At 36.9% G+C, this 17,039-nt stretch overlaps 1 protein-coding gene across 28 annotated transcripts in view; it reads left to right on the top strand.

Annotated features, from left to right (window-relative positions):
* The window catches only part of TNIK (TRAF2 and NCK interacting kinase), a 408,234-nt gene that overhangs the window by 254,418 nt on the left and 136,777 nt on the right, over positions 1–17,039 (top strand). For all 28 annotated transcript variants that reach the window (XM_077990083.1, XM_077990077.1, XM_077990073.1 and 25 more), the window contains 3 exon segments: positions 8,969–9,079; positions 12,804–12,894; positions 14,765–14,895. In XM_077990083.1, coding sequence (XP_077846209.1) covers positions 8,969–9,079; positions 12,804–12,894; positions 14,765–14,895 — 333 coding nt within the window.

The following is a 17,039-nucleotide window of genomic DNA, read 5'->3' as shown; positions in this document are numbered from 1 at the left end:
GAAAAGTTTTGAAAAATTAAATAATCTAGAAATATTGGTCCTGAAATTTCAAATAGTAGCAATATTTTAGAGCAGTGTACCAGCTATTTAGAGGGCACATATAATTCTAATTTGCACCAGAGGCCCCAACATCCTCTGTTGTCTTCCATACATACTAAATTTCATGTATTCACATTACTTGCCCAGCCCCTGTGTGAGATCATCTCAGAATGAGATACTGGGATGAACTAAGAAACAAACTCATTCAACTACCCATGAAAGGTCCTTGCACTTGTCAGACTCGTGTCTATGCGGAGGGCTGCTCTGACCATCCCCTCTAGCAATTGTCCAGTAGCTTCTTTGTTACCAAAGTTGAAGATAAAAGCTATGGAAGCCCTCATGAGGGCAAGAGCATCATTTCCTTTTTTAGACTCTGCATTGATGTTGGCCACAACTCCTAAACCTAATTCTGCAGTATTTTGGATTTACATTGCTATGGCATCTTGGCTTCGTAAAAATAATGCCCACTTCAATTTTGTTTGTTTTAACATTTAAATGTTAGGTACTGCAGATAATGCCATTAAAAATTTAACCACCGTTGTGTGACCTGAAGGTTGTAGGAAAAAAAAAAAAATTAGTCACTCACAGCTGAATCTTTCGAGTAGTAAAAATTTATCTTTTGTTGGTGCTGTGTATCAGAAATGAGACTTTCGAAACTTGTTTTGATTAGTGTTTGTTATTTTATAAGTAAATAACTCCTTTCCTTCATATACAGAACCTAGGTCACTTGTCTGGAGGAGTTATTTAGTCTTTTTATTTGTGAGCAGAAATTTTTAAAAGGTTGAATTTGGCAGAGATATATATGCCTAACATGGTAAGAGGAATGATTGTAAACAGTCTCCCAGTTTCAGAGCTGCCACTTTGCAAGACCTATAGAGACACAAGGTAAGTTACGTAGACAGAAACAGATCTGAAGCTACACGTAAATTAATACTTTGCAACTAGTGTGAATTGAACTTTAATAGAGCCATTTTATGAAATAATGGGTGATTCTTTGATAAGAATGTGCAATTGATCTCTTCTTTTGTCCCAAAGAATTTCATTTGAACTTTGTTTAAACTTCTTTTCATCTAAGCGAAAGGAAGACTTGATATGTACTCAAAGTTATTTTGCTAATGTTCCATACAACCCTTTTGATTCCTTTTTTTAGATGACCTTTGAGCCAAAGTCTATGTACCTACTTATGCTGTGTTTCTCAAAATCCTCAACAATCAAGATGATTAGTCCTAAATGCTCTAAAGCTAGCAATTTCTTTTCTTTTTCTATTTTCAACCTGTCTGAAAACTGGCTTACCATTCCTTACCCCACATTCTTCTATTTGGGTGTAAAATTCTGAGATGCGGAGTTGCAAATTTCTTCAACCTTAAAGTTAGCTTCTATGATTGGATCTTTGGACAAAATTGACATGTAGTGACTTATTCCTACCAAAAAAAATATATATATATATGCAGAAAACTTTACATGCATACTGTGAAATTTGACTCCAGACACCAAATACAAGATGCAGCTAATGTCCATAACATTTCCTTGAATGCTGTCGTACTGACTCTGGGTTGTCTGTCTCTTTAGACATAGGCAACTTGAGCATTTATAGTGGGCTTGTCCTTTGGGCCGACTTGCTGTTGCTAAAAATACTAGTTGGCTCAGTATATTGAAACTTTCTTTGCCATGTTCAAGGTATAGAGTTGTTCACTATCCAGAAGCTTTATTACAAAGTCTAGGACACTTCCCATCCTTGGAACTCAAATTTTTATCTTTGGGAGTCTTAAAATTTATAGTTCAAGCATTCTCTTTCCCAGTCTAAAAATATAATTCAGAAGCCAAGAGGTTTTTTATACACACGCACACACACACACACACACACACACACACACAGTACATGCTAGTTTAAAAATGAATGTAAAAGGCCATTGAAGTTGCTTTTTAAAAGTTGAAATTCCCAGGCTTTACTTTACTTCAATTGATTGAAATGATACATGTATTCATATGTATACCTACCAATTTTTATATTTTGTATTTCTATATACACATTTTATATTTTGAGACTTAAACTACCTTTTGCATATAAAGCAGCCTTCTGTACCAAAGTTACTGAGTTTGGACTTTGTTTCCACTATCATAAATCATGCAGATGAGATCTGTGGTTATTTTCAGCCACACATGATGAAAATACTCTGTGCCTCATTGATGTTTCTGGGTTAAATCTTTGCAGAATTGTGTTCTTGGAAGTTTATTCTTCCTATTATTTATTTTTATTTATATTTATTTGTTTATTTCTTTTGAGATAGAGTTTCGCTCTTGTTGCCCAGGCTGGAGTGCAATGGCATGATCTCGGCTCACCGCAACCTTCGCTGCCTGGGTTCAAGCAACTCTCCTGCCTCAGCCTCCCGAGTAGCTGAGATTACAGGCATGCACCACCACACCTGGCTAATTTTGTATTTTTAGTAGAGATGGGGTTTCTCCATGTTGGTCAGACTGGTCTCGAACTCCCGACCTCAGGTGATCCACCCGCCTTCGCCTCCCAAAGTGCTGGGATCATAGGTGTGAGCCACCCTGCCTGGCCCCTATTATTTTCTTAGGGTGCCCTTTAAACTGCTTGGTGCAAACTCTTCTCACTTTAGGAAGACCTTCATCTTCCCGCTTGCACCTCTTCCTGCCCCCTGCCTCCAACCCCTCCTTTTACTGTAAAAGAGAAGGGATGTGTTAGCAGTCATTTATTCTTGTGGGTGACTGACTAGTGACATTTGGGAGGAATTAGTTCCTGTCAGGGTATACTGGGTAAGTATCTGCAGTTGTAAAATAACATCGTAAGACTTCGTTTCTCATTACAGGAACTTAAAACCAATAAACTAGCAAGGGAGTGAACACTTTAGAGACCCCAGGAATCATCCAAACCTTTGACTGCCTTTGAGAGTAAATCTTTTAAAATTCTTTCAGAGGTTATTAGGGCTGGAAAGGGAAGTTTAGAAGCGACCACATCTGGTGATTCCATGCTAAAGGCCCCCTGTCTCTTGTGAAGAGAGAACCTCAGTGCTGACTCAGTATTCTGAAATGTCTTCTGGAATCAGCTGAGGCTGAAGACCCTTTAAATACTGTCCTGGAGAGGGGAGAAGCACAGGAAGGCATACTGAGTAACCCCGACCAACCTCTACGAGAAAACATCCTACTTGTCAGAAACACGACGACTAACAAAAACTGCTGACAATCAACCATGCAAATTGTGATGTGTCAGAACTCTTTGGCTTTTAAAAATTAACCTTTGTTATTTAGATAGTAATAACTACCCATGTCTAAATAATCCAAGCAATTCTTTTCTCTAATAAGTTGGTTGCTCCACACTGTGCTTTTTATGGACACCTCTTCCAGGTTCAGGCCAAGTCCCCATCCTGCCCCCAACCACCTTCAGCTTGACCTTCCTTCTTTCTTCTCAAGTGGTATGCATGTTTGTTTAAGTTTCTGACCCAGTTGTATATTTAGGTGGTGTTGAGTGAAAATTTCAAGTGTAAGATTCATTCAAAATTCCCCCACCCCCATCACTACTGCCTTCCAAATAAAAAGATCCATTGCCCTGGAATGCACCGCTGTGTCTTCTTGCTGTGTGGTACAAACTTAAAAAAAAGACATGTATCCCTGGTGCCCTTTCATTAATAGAGGTTTTAGAAAAATGTGCCCAGTGCCTTTGGCAAACATCTTTCAGACCTGTCTCTTCACCATCCAAGTGAAGTGGACATTAGGGAGATATTGATGCTATCTTCCATGTCAGAAACTCTTTCTTTTTGCATTTTTATAAATGCAAAATAGACCAAAGAATAGAAACATCATAAATACACCTTGAGATTTTTGGCTGCTAGGAGCTTTATATCCACAGACACAATTAATGTTCACATCAAACCTGTAAGGTCGATGCTTTTATTTTGTATTTTATCAGAGTGGTAGTGGTGGGGACAGAGACAGTGCTAAGCCCAGGGTGGCTGGGGAACATACCCAAGGACACATAACTAGTAATTGAGGGAGCAACGTGCTTTCACCGTGCTCAAGTTACTTAATGAGCATAGACTATGGATAATGGGCAGACTGTAACTAAGCTCTATTTCCAAATACAGAAAAAGGAAGTTAGGTGAAGAAGAATTAACGAAGTATTTGTAAATCACTTCACCCAGTGCCTGGCACATGGTAAATTCTCAGTAAATGTTAGAAAATATTATTATCCCAGTATGAGCTCTTTGAGAACTTTCTTTCAGGGAGAATGTTAATGACCCATTATTTCTTACTTGTGAGATGTGAAGTTATTGACTTATCACTGCTGAGCTTGGCATGTTGAGCTCTGTTTCTGTTTATTAATGTGATGAGGTTACTTATGGGGAGGGAGGGTCCCTGCTGTGCGGTGGCAGTAATTATCAGCGTTGCTGTGTGGCTGTAGGAACCGATTGCTAGCAAGTGCTGTTTTTTTTTTTTTCTTTTTTTTTGTTTTTTAATTCCATTATATAATTTAACAATCATTTTGTTCCATAGTGAGATGAAAGGAATTTAGCAGCCTTTAGCTGGAGCTGAATGGAAAAGCAAATTATAGAAATCACTGACAGTAGTGCCTGGCTAGAGTAGGATTGTTTTCTACTGAATATTTGAAAGTATTTTGTCCAATCTAATTTTGAAAGACTCGAGTCACTGGGCTTCCATTGCTTTCCTTGGGAGCTATAATTACATGGCCTAATAGAGCTCAGTGGTGGGACATTTTCTCCAGCTGATACAGGAGCAATGGATGTATTCACAGGAGGCCTGGTCAATGTACTTTTCAAAATGGGATTTAAGAGAAGGGACACAAACATGTTTTGCTAACTCAGGAAAATATTCGTTTCCTGCTACCAAAAGATGTTTCTTTGGTCCATCCTGCTGGCATTGAACCCTGATTTGCTGCATAATGGGACTTTCTTTAACTTTGTGTTGTGGAGAATCCTAAACATATACAAAAATAGGCAGAACAGTGTAATGAACACCTATGTGCCCAAAACTAGCCCCAACAGCCTTTAACCAGCAGCCAATTCCACCCATCCACATGCCCATCTACGTTGCCCCTTCTAGTTAGTTTGAAACAAAACTTATATCATTTTTTAAAATTCTGATAACATAAACATAACATAAAATTTACCTAAATTTTAACTGCTTTAGAATGTATAACTCATTATGATTAAATATAGTCACAATGTTATGCAATCATCATGAGTGTCTAGTGCCAGCACATTTCCATCACCCCAAAAGGAGATGGTGTACCCATTAAGTAGTCATTCCTGTTACCCCTACCCCCAGTCCCTGGCATCCACTAGTCTGCTTCTGTCTCTATGGATTGCCTGTTTTGGATATTTCATAGAAATGGAACCATACAATATATGGCCTTTTTTGTCTGGCTTCTCTTTCACTTAGCATAATGATTTCGTGATTCATCCACATATCATGCATCAGTATTTCATTCCGTTCCGTGGCTGAATAATATTTTATTGTACGGATATCCCACATTTTGTTTATCTCTTCTTCTGTTGATGGACATTTTGGTTATTTCTGCTTTTTGTCTATTGTGAATAGTGCTACTTTGAACATTCATGTACAAGTTTTTGTTTGAACACCTGTTTTCAGTTCTTTTGAGTATACATCTAGAAGTGGAATTGCTGAATCATGTGTCAACTCTATGTGTAACTTATTGAGGAACCCATTAACTGTTCACCACAGTGACCGTGTACCATTTTACATTACCATTAGCAATGTATAGAGGTTCCAGTTTCTCCACATCCTCACCAATACTTGTGATTTTCCGCCTTCTTTTCTTCTTAAATTAATATCCATCCTAGTAGATTTAAAGTGATATCTCATTGTGGTTTTGGTATTTTCCTAATAACTAATGACATCAAGCATCTCTACATGTCATTGTTAGCCATTTGTATGTCTTCTTTGGAGGAATGTCTATTCAAGTCCTTTTCTCATTTTTAAATTGGGTTGCTTGTCTTTCTATTATTGAGTTGTAAGAGTTCCTTATATATTCTGGATAGTAGACCTTTATCAGATATATGATTTGCAGATACTTTTCCCATTCTGTGGGCTGTCTTTTCACTGTCTTGATAGTGTTCTTTCATTCACAAATGTTTATAATTTTGATAAAATTAATTTTTTCTATTTTTTTTTAAATTGTGGTGCTTGTGCATTTGTTGTCATATCTAAGAAGCCATTGCTAAATCTAAGGTCAAGGAGAGTTACCCCTATGATTTCTCCTGAAAGTTTTATCGTGTTAGCTCTTATATTTAGGTCTTTGATCCATTTTGAGTTATTTTTTTTGTATAGCGTGTGAGGTAAAGGTATAACTTTTTTTGCATGTGAATATCCAGTTGTCTCAGCACTATTTGTAGAAGAAACTGTCATATAATTTTATCCGTAAGTATTTCGGCATTTTTCTCTAAAAGATAAGACCTTCTTTTTGCAAAACTACAGTACCATCATTACACTTTAAAAATATTGGCCAGGCGTGGTGGCTCACGCCTGTAATCCCAGCACTTTGGGAGGCTGAGGTGGGCGGATCACAAGGTCAGGAGATCGAGATCATCCCGGCTAACACAGTGAAACCCCTTCTCTACTAAAAATACAAAAAAAAAAAAAATTTAGCCAGGTGTGGTGGTGGGTGCCTGTAGTCCCAGCTACTCAGAAGGCTGAGGTGGGAGAATGGCATGAACCCGGGAGGTGGAGCTTGCGGTGAGCTGAGATGGGACCACTGCACTCCAGCCTGGGCGACAGAGCAAGACTCTGTCTCAAAAAAAAAAAAAAAAAAAAAATTAAGCAGATTTCTTGAGTATCATCAAATATCTAAGTCTGTATTCAGAATTGTAATTATCTCAAAATTTGTGATATCTCTCTTTTAAAAAAAAAAAAATCTAAATACGGTGCACCCATTTCTATTTGTTGGTATATCTTTTTAAGTGTTTTTAAATCTATAGGTTTTCTTTGCATCTCTTTTTTTCTCCCTTGCAATTTAAGTGTTGAAAAAACTCTTTGTCTTGACTAGTATCCTGGTCTAGATTTTGTTGATTGTATCCCCATGATGTTACATGTACCTCAGTCCTCTGAATTTCCTGTAAATTGGTGATTGGAGCTAGTGGCTTGATGAGGTTCAGATTTTTGTTTTTATTTTTGGCAGTACTACTTCCTAGGTAATGTGTGTTCTTTTATCAAGAGGCAAATTGTATTTACTTTTTAAAATGTTAACAGTCATTGATGATCACTGCGTGAGTCTGCTAGCTTATTAGGAGGCACAAAATGCTGGCATTCTAATTCTACTATGTCTTCTTCATTTATTAGATGGAATACCTACTTTTGTATGAGGAGAAACTTTCTCTCTTTTATTATTCAACTACCCAGTGGTAAGATTTGTATAAAAAAGGCAGTATAGACTCTTCAGTCTTTCCTTTTATTTGCCAGCTCTCAAAATAAGTTGGTTCGTTATTTTTTTCTAACAGTGCCAGTCATATCCTTTGGGTGGGGGGTGACTTTGTTAAGGCATTTAATTAAGCACATTTAAAGTGTTTCTACACATTGGAGCTATTACTCTTATCAATGCTCAAATTATTCCATCTTTCACCACTGGGATTCTCATCAAATTGAATCCTTTTTGACATGATTTTGTGGTCTTTGATAGTTTCTGGGCTATTACATATTGTAATTTCCCAACTTTTATCTGGTTGGAATGTAATCTACTTGTGGCACTTCCCAAATTTCCCTATAAACACTTATAGGTCTTGAAACTTCTCTGGCTTCTTGGAAGAGGTGGAAAGGTTTCCCTAGCCTTTATGGAATCATAAGAAGACAAGTCAGAACAGGCTTTGGAAACTCACTCATGAAATGCGTTTCATGAGCTTTTATTCAGTTTCCATTAGGTATACAAAGAAAAAGAAAATATAGTTTCTGCCTGAAGATTTTGGAGCCTGATGAAGTATCTTTTAGGACCTGGAAACATAGTGCTAAAATCAGGAATGTAGATTTGGACAAAGCCAAAGCCATCAATGTGATTTTATTGTGGCTCCGTTTTAGTTCTGTCTCTATTACCAAGTCAGGAATTGATTGCTAGTTATTCTGAATTCTTTTTGTATAATTATAAAAAAATACATAAGTACATAGTAAGGTGACCTTTGTTGAAGATATTTTTGAAGGTAAAAGTCTGGAAATGGATGGGTTTTTCTAAGCCTAGAAAATGCATGTAAAAGCACATAGATGGCTTTTTTTTCCGTAGGGTCTCTACATCCCCATTAAGTAAGGGTGATGTTTATTTTCTGCCTATTTTATAAGTTGCTAAGTACTGTAATGAGTTTATATTTATAGAGTGCTTGGAGCTTTTGCATGAAAGGTGCTAAATTAGAGTTTATTGTTTATTGAATTTATTTGATGTGTCCAACCTCCTGGGAACATTCGCTGAAGTTAATTAAAAACAGATAGTTCCTACACTGACAGCCTACAGTGCCACTTACAAACCAGTAACATAAACAGTGTGCACTTCTGTAACCCTAAGTTGGGACACTAGAGAACCACAGTTCTTTCTGAAGGGGGAATAATGCTACTTTTATGTGAAAATTTGACTGCTGAGTAAAAACAGAGATATTCTCAATTTTGTCTGAGTCACCTACCTGCTCCCATTTAAAAAAAAAAAAAAAAAGAATATGGAGAGTTTCCTGAATTTTCAACTATAACTTACAGGTTGAAAAATTTTCAAATAATGTTTCCTTTATATCATTTTGGGAATATGTGAAGGTAAAAGCTTGTGTTTTATATTTTTTTATGATTACTTTTTCTTTGCAGGAATGGCATTCCAGAGCAGCCAATTGCTTGTGCTTTCTTACCCCAACTTAATGGAAGCTGTGAAGCATCATTAAAATAATGGTTTGTTTGCTTCCTTTGCCAGTTGGTGATGGAGTTTTGTGGTGCTGGCTCTGTCACCGACCTGATCAAGAACACGAAGGGTAACACGTTGAAAGAGGAGTGGATTGCATACATCTGCAGGGAAATCTTACGGGTAGGTTACGAGTGGGGACTGGCCCACCTCCCAAAGTCTTCAAGCAACACATGATATCTTAGGAGGGACTGCATTTTGCGACTTTCCAGTGAAATTCATAAGCATATCAAAAACTCTTTAAAAGTTTATCCTGTCAGTGGTGGTGGCGCTGGTGGTAGTTTGGTGTGAAGGTCTGCTCTGATGGAAGTAAGCGCCGTTCTGGAGATAGGCCATGAGCACATTTTCATTTAGGTTGACGTTGGGTGATTTATCTTAATAAGGGATTCATTTTCAATGCTGTTTCCAATTAGAAACCTGATTTTAGATCATAAAGACAGTGTTCCACTTAGGAAATGAATTATTTTAAGAGATGTTTTGATCACTCATTTATCTGTTTGTGAAAGTTTATAATTAATATATTATCTCTAATGGTGTAATACCTTCTCACCATATAAAGTTTATAAGGATTGTGTGACTTTAGTCATTCCTATACATACAACCTAGTTTAACTGATTTTACCTTTAAAAATAAATCTTTGTGACCTAATCGCTTAAACTAATCAAAATAGCTGAACAAGACTGCCTGTTTGGCCAGTTTTCCCATACATCCCCCAATCAGGAAATCTAGACAATTGTATCATATTTGCTGACCTGAGTTCAGGAAGAAGAAAGTAACTGGGCATATTTTAGTTCATTCAGAGTAGCTTAATCATCCCTTCCTACTAGTATGGAGATTATTATGTCTACTGAGCATTCTTACTGGATCTTCCTGGCCATTGTTGTTTATTTATAAGCTCTGCCTTCTTAATTTAAGGGAACAAAAGTTAAAACTTTTTACTGTGTGTTCAAGGTATGCCTTTGAGAGACAGATTATATGCTTTGGGTGAATGGATGAAATGCATAGAAGTTAAAAAGAAGGAAGGCATAAGAAGATGATGTCTGTTCATTAAATGCAAACCAAATTAGGAAAAGGCAAATAGAAAATGGAATTTTAAAATTGTAACATTGATGTGAATGACTTCTATACTACAAAATATCACTGAGAAATATTAAAGAAGACCTTAATAAATGGAGGCATATATTATTTCACAGATTACTCAATATTGTTAAGATGTCATTTCTACCCAGTTTGATCCATGGTTTCATTGAACTTCCGATTAAAATTCCTATAGGTATATTTGTGGAAATTTATAAAGCTGATTTTCAAACATGTAGAAATGCAAAGGGCCAAGAATAACCAAGGCAATCTTGAAGAAGAAGAACAAAGCTGGAGGATTTATGCTACCAGTTATCAGGATTTATTATAAAGCTACTAATAAATTAAGACAGAGTAGTATTGTTACAAGATTAGACAATAGCCAAAGGAACAGAATCAAGGATCCAGGAACCAGACCCACATCATATGGACACCTGGTCTGTGACAAAGGAAAGGGTGCTTTTATCAGTAAATAGTACTTGATCAGTTGAATATCCATAAGAAAACATGAAACTTGATACCTGCTACATACCATATTCAAAAATTTATTCCAGCTGGGTTATAGATATAAATGGGAAAAATATAAAAATTAAACCTCTTAAGAAAAAACACATACATCCATGGCTTGGGGTAGGCAAAAATATAAATTATATATTTTGTGTTTTTAAACAGAAGACAAAACAAAATTTGAGGGGAAACAAGGAGGCCTGGCTGTTGATTTCCTTCACATCTGACGTTTGTCTCTGTTTTGATGTGCCATTATGCAAACTTACTTTGAATTTCTGACTTAAAATTTTGCTCATTCAGTAGAGCATGATGGATTATGTAGTCATCCTGGCCACTCAGTGGGTGCCAAGAACCTGTCAGGTCTCTAGGGCTGGATCTGCCCGATACGCCTTTCTGCACTGCTGGGGAACCCTCCAGAGGATCAGTCATTTGATCTCATCTTGGTTCTAAAAGCAGCAGGGATGTTTCATCACATGAGCATCTCTCAGTACCTTTCACACATTCTCAATGTGTGGAAACAATGGCGTTCCTCCTTTTCCAGTACATTCTTGGAAATGATACCGGCATTTCAGACATGACTCACTGGAAGAGACACTTGATCACCCAAAGGTCTCTGGCCACAAGAGGTTTTAGAGATGACCTCCATGCATTGTATGATCTCATTAGAAGAACTTTTGGCTCACTTCCATGCTCTGGTATCTGCTTTCAACCACTTCAGTGGTGAAGGAGGGAAAGGGATCTTCAGTCCCTCTCTTAAGGATTTATAGGGTACATAAACACTGTGAAAACCACACATTTAAACCTGCTAGATGCCTACCTTGTGACAAACTGAACAGATAAGAAAGGCAATTTTTAAAGACCTAAACCAGTGCCTCAAACCCTTCTATAACATGGTTTATGTTTTGTGATATTTCTAAATGTATATGTGGGTCTTCTTGGACCTCTGTACTCTCATGCTGAATTTCTTTGACAAGAGAATTCAGATATCCAGTTTTGTTTCTTTTCCTGTCAACTTCATTTTTCATACCATGACTTTGTTGTTGTGGAGAAGATTAAAAGAACAAAAAATTATAAATAATAAAGTACACTTGGGTACCTGATACATTGAATTATCAAGTGTTACCATAAAATAATTCGCTTTAAGACTCCAGTTTTAGATTCTTTTAGATTATAATTTATCTGAAAAATATCTGACTACTTTTTAGAGTAAGTCTGTAGGTTAAAGAATTCACACCACAAAGAAGCCAAAAACAGAGTAATTCATGAAGAAATGGAACACAAACAGGTTTAGTTGTCACTGAATAATTATCTCACATAATGAGCACAAAGTCGCAAATAGCATAAACTAAAAATGACAGTGATAAATGCCAACAAAGGAAATAGAAACTGTATTTCTTTTTAAATGTAAGGCACAATGGGTAAAGCCAATGGGAAATTTCTTGGCTGGTCTGAGAAATATTTTACTGTGCTTAATTAAAATTGTATAACGAGGCTGGCTGCTATGGCTCACACCTGGATTCCCAGCACTTTGGGAGGCTGAGGTGAGTGGATCACCTGAGGTCAGGAGTTCAAGACCAGCCTGGCCAACATGGTGAAACCCCGTCTCTACTAAAATAAATTAGCCTGGCGTGGTGGCGGGCACCTGTAATCCTAGCTACTCTGGAGACTGAGGCAGTCGCTTGAACCCAGGAGGCAGAGGTTGCAGTGAGCCTAGATCACACCATTGCATTCCAGCCTGGGCAACAGAGTAAGGCTCCGTCTCAATCAATCAATCAATCATTCAATGAAATTGGATAACAGAAAGTAAATTTTAACTTTTAAATTCAAATATTGCCAAAAATCCTACAGGGATTCAGTTAAATCAGGTTAGTTTTCTATACAGAGAATGTGTAGATGGTTCTGTTTCAAACTAGCAAATACAGGCAGTCCTCGCTTTTCACAGTAGTATTAACTGAAACTCGTGTTCATGTTGGAACCATATAATCACTTGTGTGGTTCCCTGATACCTGATAATCAGATACGTTATGCAAGCATTTCATTAAACACAGCACCATGCATTGCAAGGACTGTCTGTGTATTTTAATGTATATTGATCAATTACCTACAGTTAGAAGAGCACTATGAGCACATGAAAGATGTGATTATAATTCTGAAAAGTATGTCTGGGTGAGTGTAAAGTTTTTGGATCCTTAACATTCAAAATAATTTATTGGCATGTTGGCTTATGCTCCTATTAACCCTTCTTAACTCTCCATCACTCCAGGGGCTGAGTCACCTGCACCAGCATAAAGTGATTCATCGAGATATTAAAGGGCAAAATGTCTTGCTGACTGAAAATGCAGAAGTTAAACTCGGTAAGAGCAGAATCCTGTGAGCCTTGGAATTGCAGGAAGTGATGAGATTATATTAACAGCTCTAAAAAATTAATGTTAATTTGCCACTGTGGATTTGGAGGGCATTGCCCTAAAAATAGAAAGGAAAATGTTTGTCTATTTTAAAAAATATTTTCTCAAGGCATTCTGAGGAATGAATTATATATAATGTGGGAACAGAACCACTGGCTTAATCAATATATAGAAATAATTGAGTTTCTTTGTTTCAGCAAAGATTAGAAGTGACAAAGTTTGAAATGGCCTCCTATATCTTACAGTTTGTTTATATTGTTGCTGCTATAACAGAGCACTAGGACCCAATTTTTTTTCCATGAAAATATACCCAGTTAGGCATATTCAGAATAATCAATTCCTGCTATCTTCCTGTAGGTTTAAGTTATATTTACATTGATTTTGTTACTACCTTGGGCTCCTGTACAAAATGAATGCTCAATATTTTCCTTTAGGTGCATACTGATTACCTCCACTTGCATCAGTGGGAGAATCCTTTTCTTTGGCGTATCTATTAGAGCTCTTTCCGCAACAAATCTGGGACTGTCCAAATAAAGTAGAGAATTACCACATGCATTTGACTGTTTGGTGTATATGAGTAAGAGCATGAATTGAAAAATATCCAGTAGGATATGTGACTCGTCATCTAGAAAAGGATCACTGTCCATATGATTGTATGTTTTCAAAGAGATTTAAACATCTTCTATGTTTATATCTCAAACATTTGCTCTTCCTTTTTGTTGAAATATATGATACTCATTTTTTTTCTTAGTTAACATTTGGGGCCAAACTTTCTCATCTCATGAATATTCTCTTTTAAAAACAAAAGTATGCATTATATAGGCTAAGCAGTTATATATGTATCAACTAGATAAGCTACCCTGAGAGCTTTCTTGCATCACTAATTAACAGTTACTTGTTGAGTGTTTATTATATGCCAGGCCCTGTATGACAATTTTCTATAGATTATCTCTCATAAACATCAGAGCAACTCTGTGTAGATGTCATCATCCTCATTTTACAGATTAGGAAACCGAAGCTCAGAGAGATTGATCTACTAGCCCTAGGTCATACCACTAGTAGGTGGCAGAAATGAGATACAAACTTAGGCAGTCTGACTCCAGACTTTTGCTTTTAATCACTTGCTTCGTATCCCCAAAATACTACCCTTTATGACAACCAAGCTTACTTTTTTTTTTAACACCTATTTTTGGTCCTTGTGAAGCCTTGGTGTAACCAAATGTAACTCTTTGTGCCTTCCTCATTGGTACACCTCATCCAGTTACACATGCAGTTTAAAAACATATTCATAGTATAGAAAAGATAGAAGCAACCCAGGTGCCCATCAACAGGTGAACAGATAAACCAAATGTGGTCCAAAAATACAATGGAATATTATTTAACCTTGAGAAGGAAGGAAATTCTAACACATGCTACAATGTGGATGAACCTTGACAGCATTATACTAAATGAAATAAGCCAGTCACAAAAAGACAAATATTGTATGATTCCACTTATACAAGGTAGTGAGAATAGTCAAATTTATAGAGAGGGAAAGTAGAATGATTGCCAGGGGTTGGGGCAAGGGAAATTGGGAGCTATTGTTTAATAGGTACAAAGTTTCAGCTGGGGAAGATGAGAAATTCTGGAGATGGATAGTGGTGAAGTTTGCACAACAATGTGGATGTACTTAGTGCCCCAGAAATGTACCCGTTAAAATGGTCAAAATTATATACTTTATGTTATGTACATTTTACCACAATAAAATAATTCACATTCATTTTATTGCTCTATAAAACCTAAGATCATAGACTTTATTTACTTTTCTCCTCTTAAATAGTGGACTTTGGAGTCAGTGCCCAGCTTGATCGAACTGTGGGCAGGAGGAATACTTTCATTGGAACTCCCTACTGGATGGCACCAGAAGTTATTGCCTGTGACGAAAACCCAGATGCCACATACGATTTCAAGGTATGACTTCTTTGTTGTGTTTCAAACCTATGCCTACCATATTATCCTGAGTCTTGCAGCGGGAGATTCTTATGTGCCTTTATATTTATGATTCATGTGACCCAAAGGGAGAACTGAAGAACATTATTTGAGTTTAAGACTTACAAGACATTCAAGTGGGGATCTTTTTAATGAATTCACCTATCTTATTTGATTGCCTGTTTGTTTTAAAAAAAAATGTTTAAATCATTTTTTATATTTTTTTGAATTTACTCTTGCTTCTTCTTATTGGAAAATACATTAGATTTCCATGTTGGTTATGGTTGAGATTTTTGGAAGAGTGTATATTCTGAGAGCTTTTTACGTTAAACTAAGATGTGAATTTGTTATCTTGGGCCATCTTTTTCTGATTGAGAATAATCTGACTTACTCACGTCTACGATGCTCGAAGTATAATTATCTGGGGTTTCTTTTTCATGAGAGGGAATCAGATGGAATATTGGTGACTACTTTATGGTCTTTCTGTCGTGTATCCTGATGTTTCATAGAAATTTGATTTGTGACTTGTTACTTTATATTATAAACTAGAAATTTGCTAATAAATTCAAAGCTGTGTTCAAGTAGATTTCTCCAAGAAGCCCTTCTCTTTTCTATTCTGCTAGCCAATAACCAAACATAAATTTGGGTTATTGCCCCTCAGTTTTATTGTCTGGGCTTTTAGGTGACATGGCTTTCTAACGAATGGTGACTGAAAGTCAAGACAATAAAATTAGGGGCAATGGGATCTGGTAACTGTGTGTGGGTTTCCAGGCTGTGCATTAGGTAGAGAGACACCCTGTGGTCTTTGTGTGCATTACAGGACAACTTGGGCAAAACTTGATCTACCTGCGCTGGTTTCAGAGGTGCATGGACTTTTCACCAAAACACTTTAATGATCCTCTGTAAATACTCTCATCTAACAGATGAGGAAACTGAGGCCGAGATCTGCAGGTGCCCACCGGGTTAGTGATCATCTCAGAGTTAGCACCTGAACGCAGGTCTCCAAGCTTTCTGTTCAGAGCCCTTTCCAATATATTACCTTGCTCCTCTGTAATGTACTTCCATATAAATCTCCAATTTACCAATTGAACAGTATATTTGGAGAATTTCACTTTTAAGGAATATTTTTAGTTCTCGACATGTGGGGTTATTACTGAAATCAAGTCTTAAAGATGCATTGCAAACATTGCAGCATTTTTGAGGCCCCGTATCTCAGTGTTGACAGAAAATTTGCCTCTTTTGGGAATTGTAAGCTTGAAGGTCTGAAAACGTAATAATCTCCCATAAATTTCCTCCTTCCTTCAAAGTTAGTCACTGTAATAACCTGACAACAATCTGTCTGAAAACAGCTGCCAAGTTAAAAATTAATCTCCTGCCAAAATAAGTGTCATTTTTTAAACTGCTAATGATAAGCATATTTAAATAATTCCATTTGCAAATCTCTTCAGAGAAACCACTACAAAATATACATCCCAGGCCAGATATGTGTGTCATGATTAGCTACAAGCAATTCTTCAAACCATAGTTATACCTAACAAGTGCTAACTAGTCTATATCTGGGCCACAGATATTCTAGATTACTATGTAACATAGCATGGGGAATCAGTGTTTGCAGCTTTCACCCTCAGCTTAATCTTTTAAGTATTGTGACTGACTACACTATATATGGGACTTTTGTTATGTAAATAAAGTGGGTGCCTACCACTGACTTGTTTTCAGTAGGGTATCTAGAAGAGGCTTTCCTTCTGGCCAAGCAAAGCTTGGAATTAAACTGATATTTTGGTCCTCTTTCCTCAGATTATGGCTGAGGAGTATAGTTTAAAATCACTGTAAATGGTATGAGACCAGTGCATAAGTCTAGGTATGGGCAAAGCCTAGTGCATGAGTAGCCACAGAGGTCGTCATGCTGCACAGTGATTTCAGAGGTACTGGAAGGTTCACCTGGCTATAAAAGTATCCTGAGACATTAAAAAGATTGAAGATGAATGTCTGTTGTGTTTTTTCTTTTTTAATAAAGAATCCTGATAGAATAGGTTCAACTATGTCAGTCATTTAGACCTTAGTGCAAATTAGTTTAACAGGATTGTCAGGAATGTAGGTTGTGCAAGAGGAGGAAAAAGTCATGG

This window comes from Macaca mulatta, chromosome 2 (assembly GCF_049350105.2).
Source record: "Macaca mulatta isolate MMU2019108-1 chromosome 2, T2T-MMU8v2.0, whole genome shotgun sequence".
Lineage (NCBI taxonomy): Eukaryota > Metazoa > Chordata > Mammalia > Primates > Cercopithecidae > Macaca > Macaca mulatta.
Note: the sequence above shows the minus strand (reverse complement) of the source record. Positions and strands in the feature narration are given on the sequence as shown.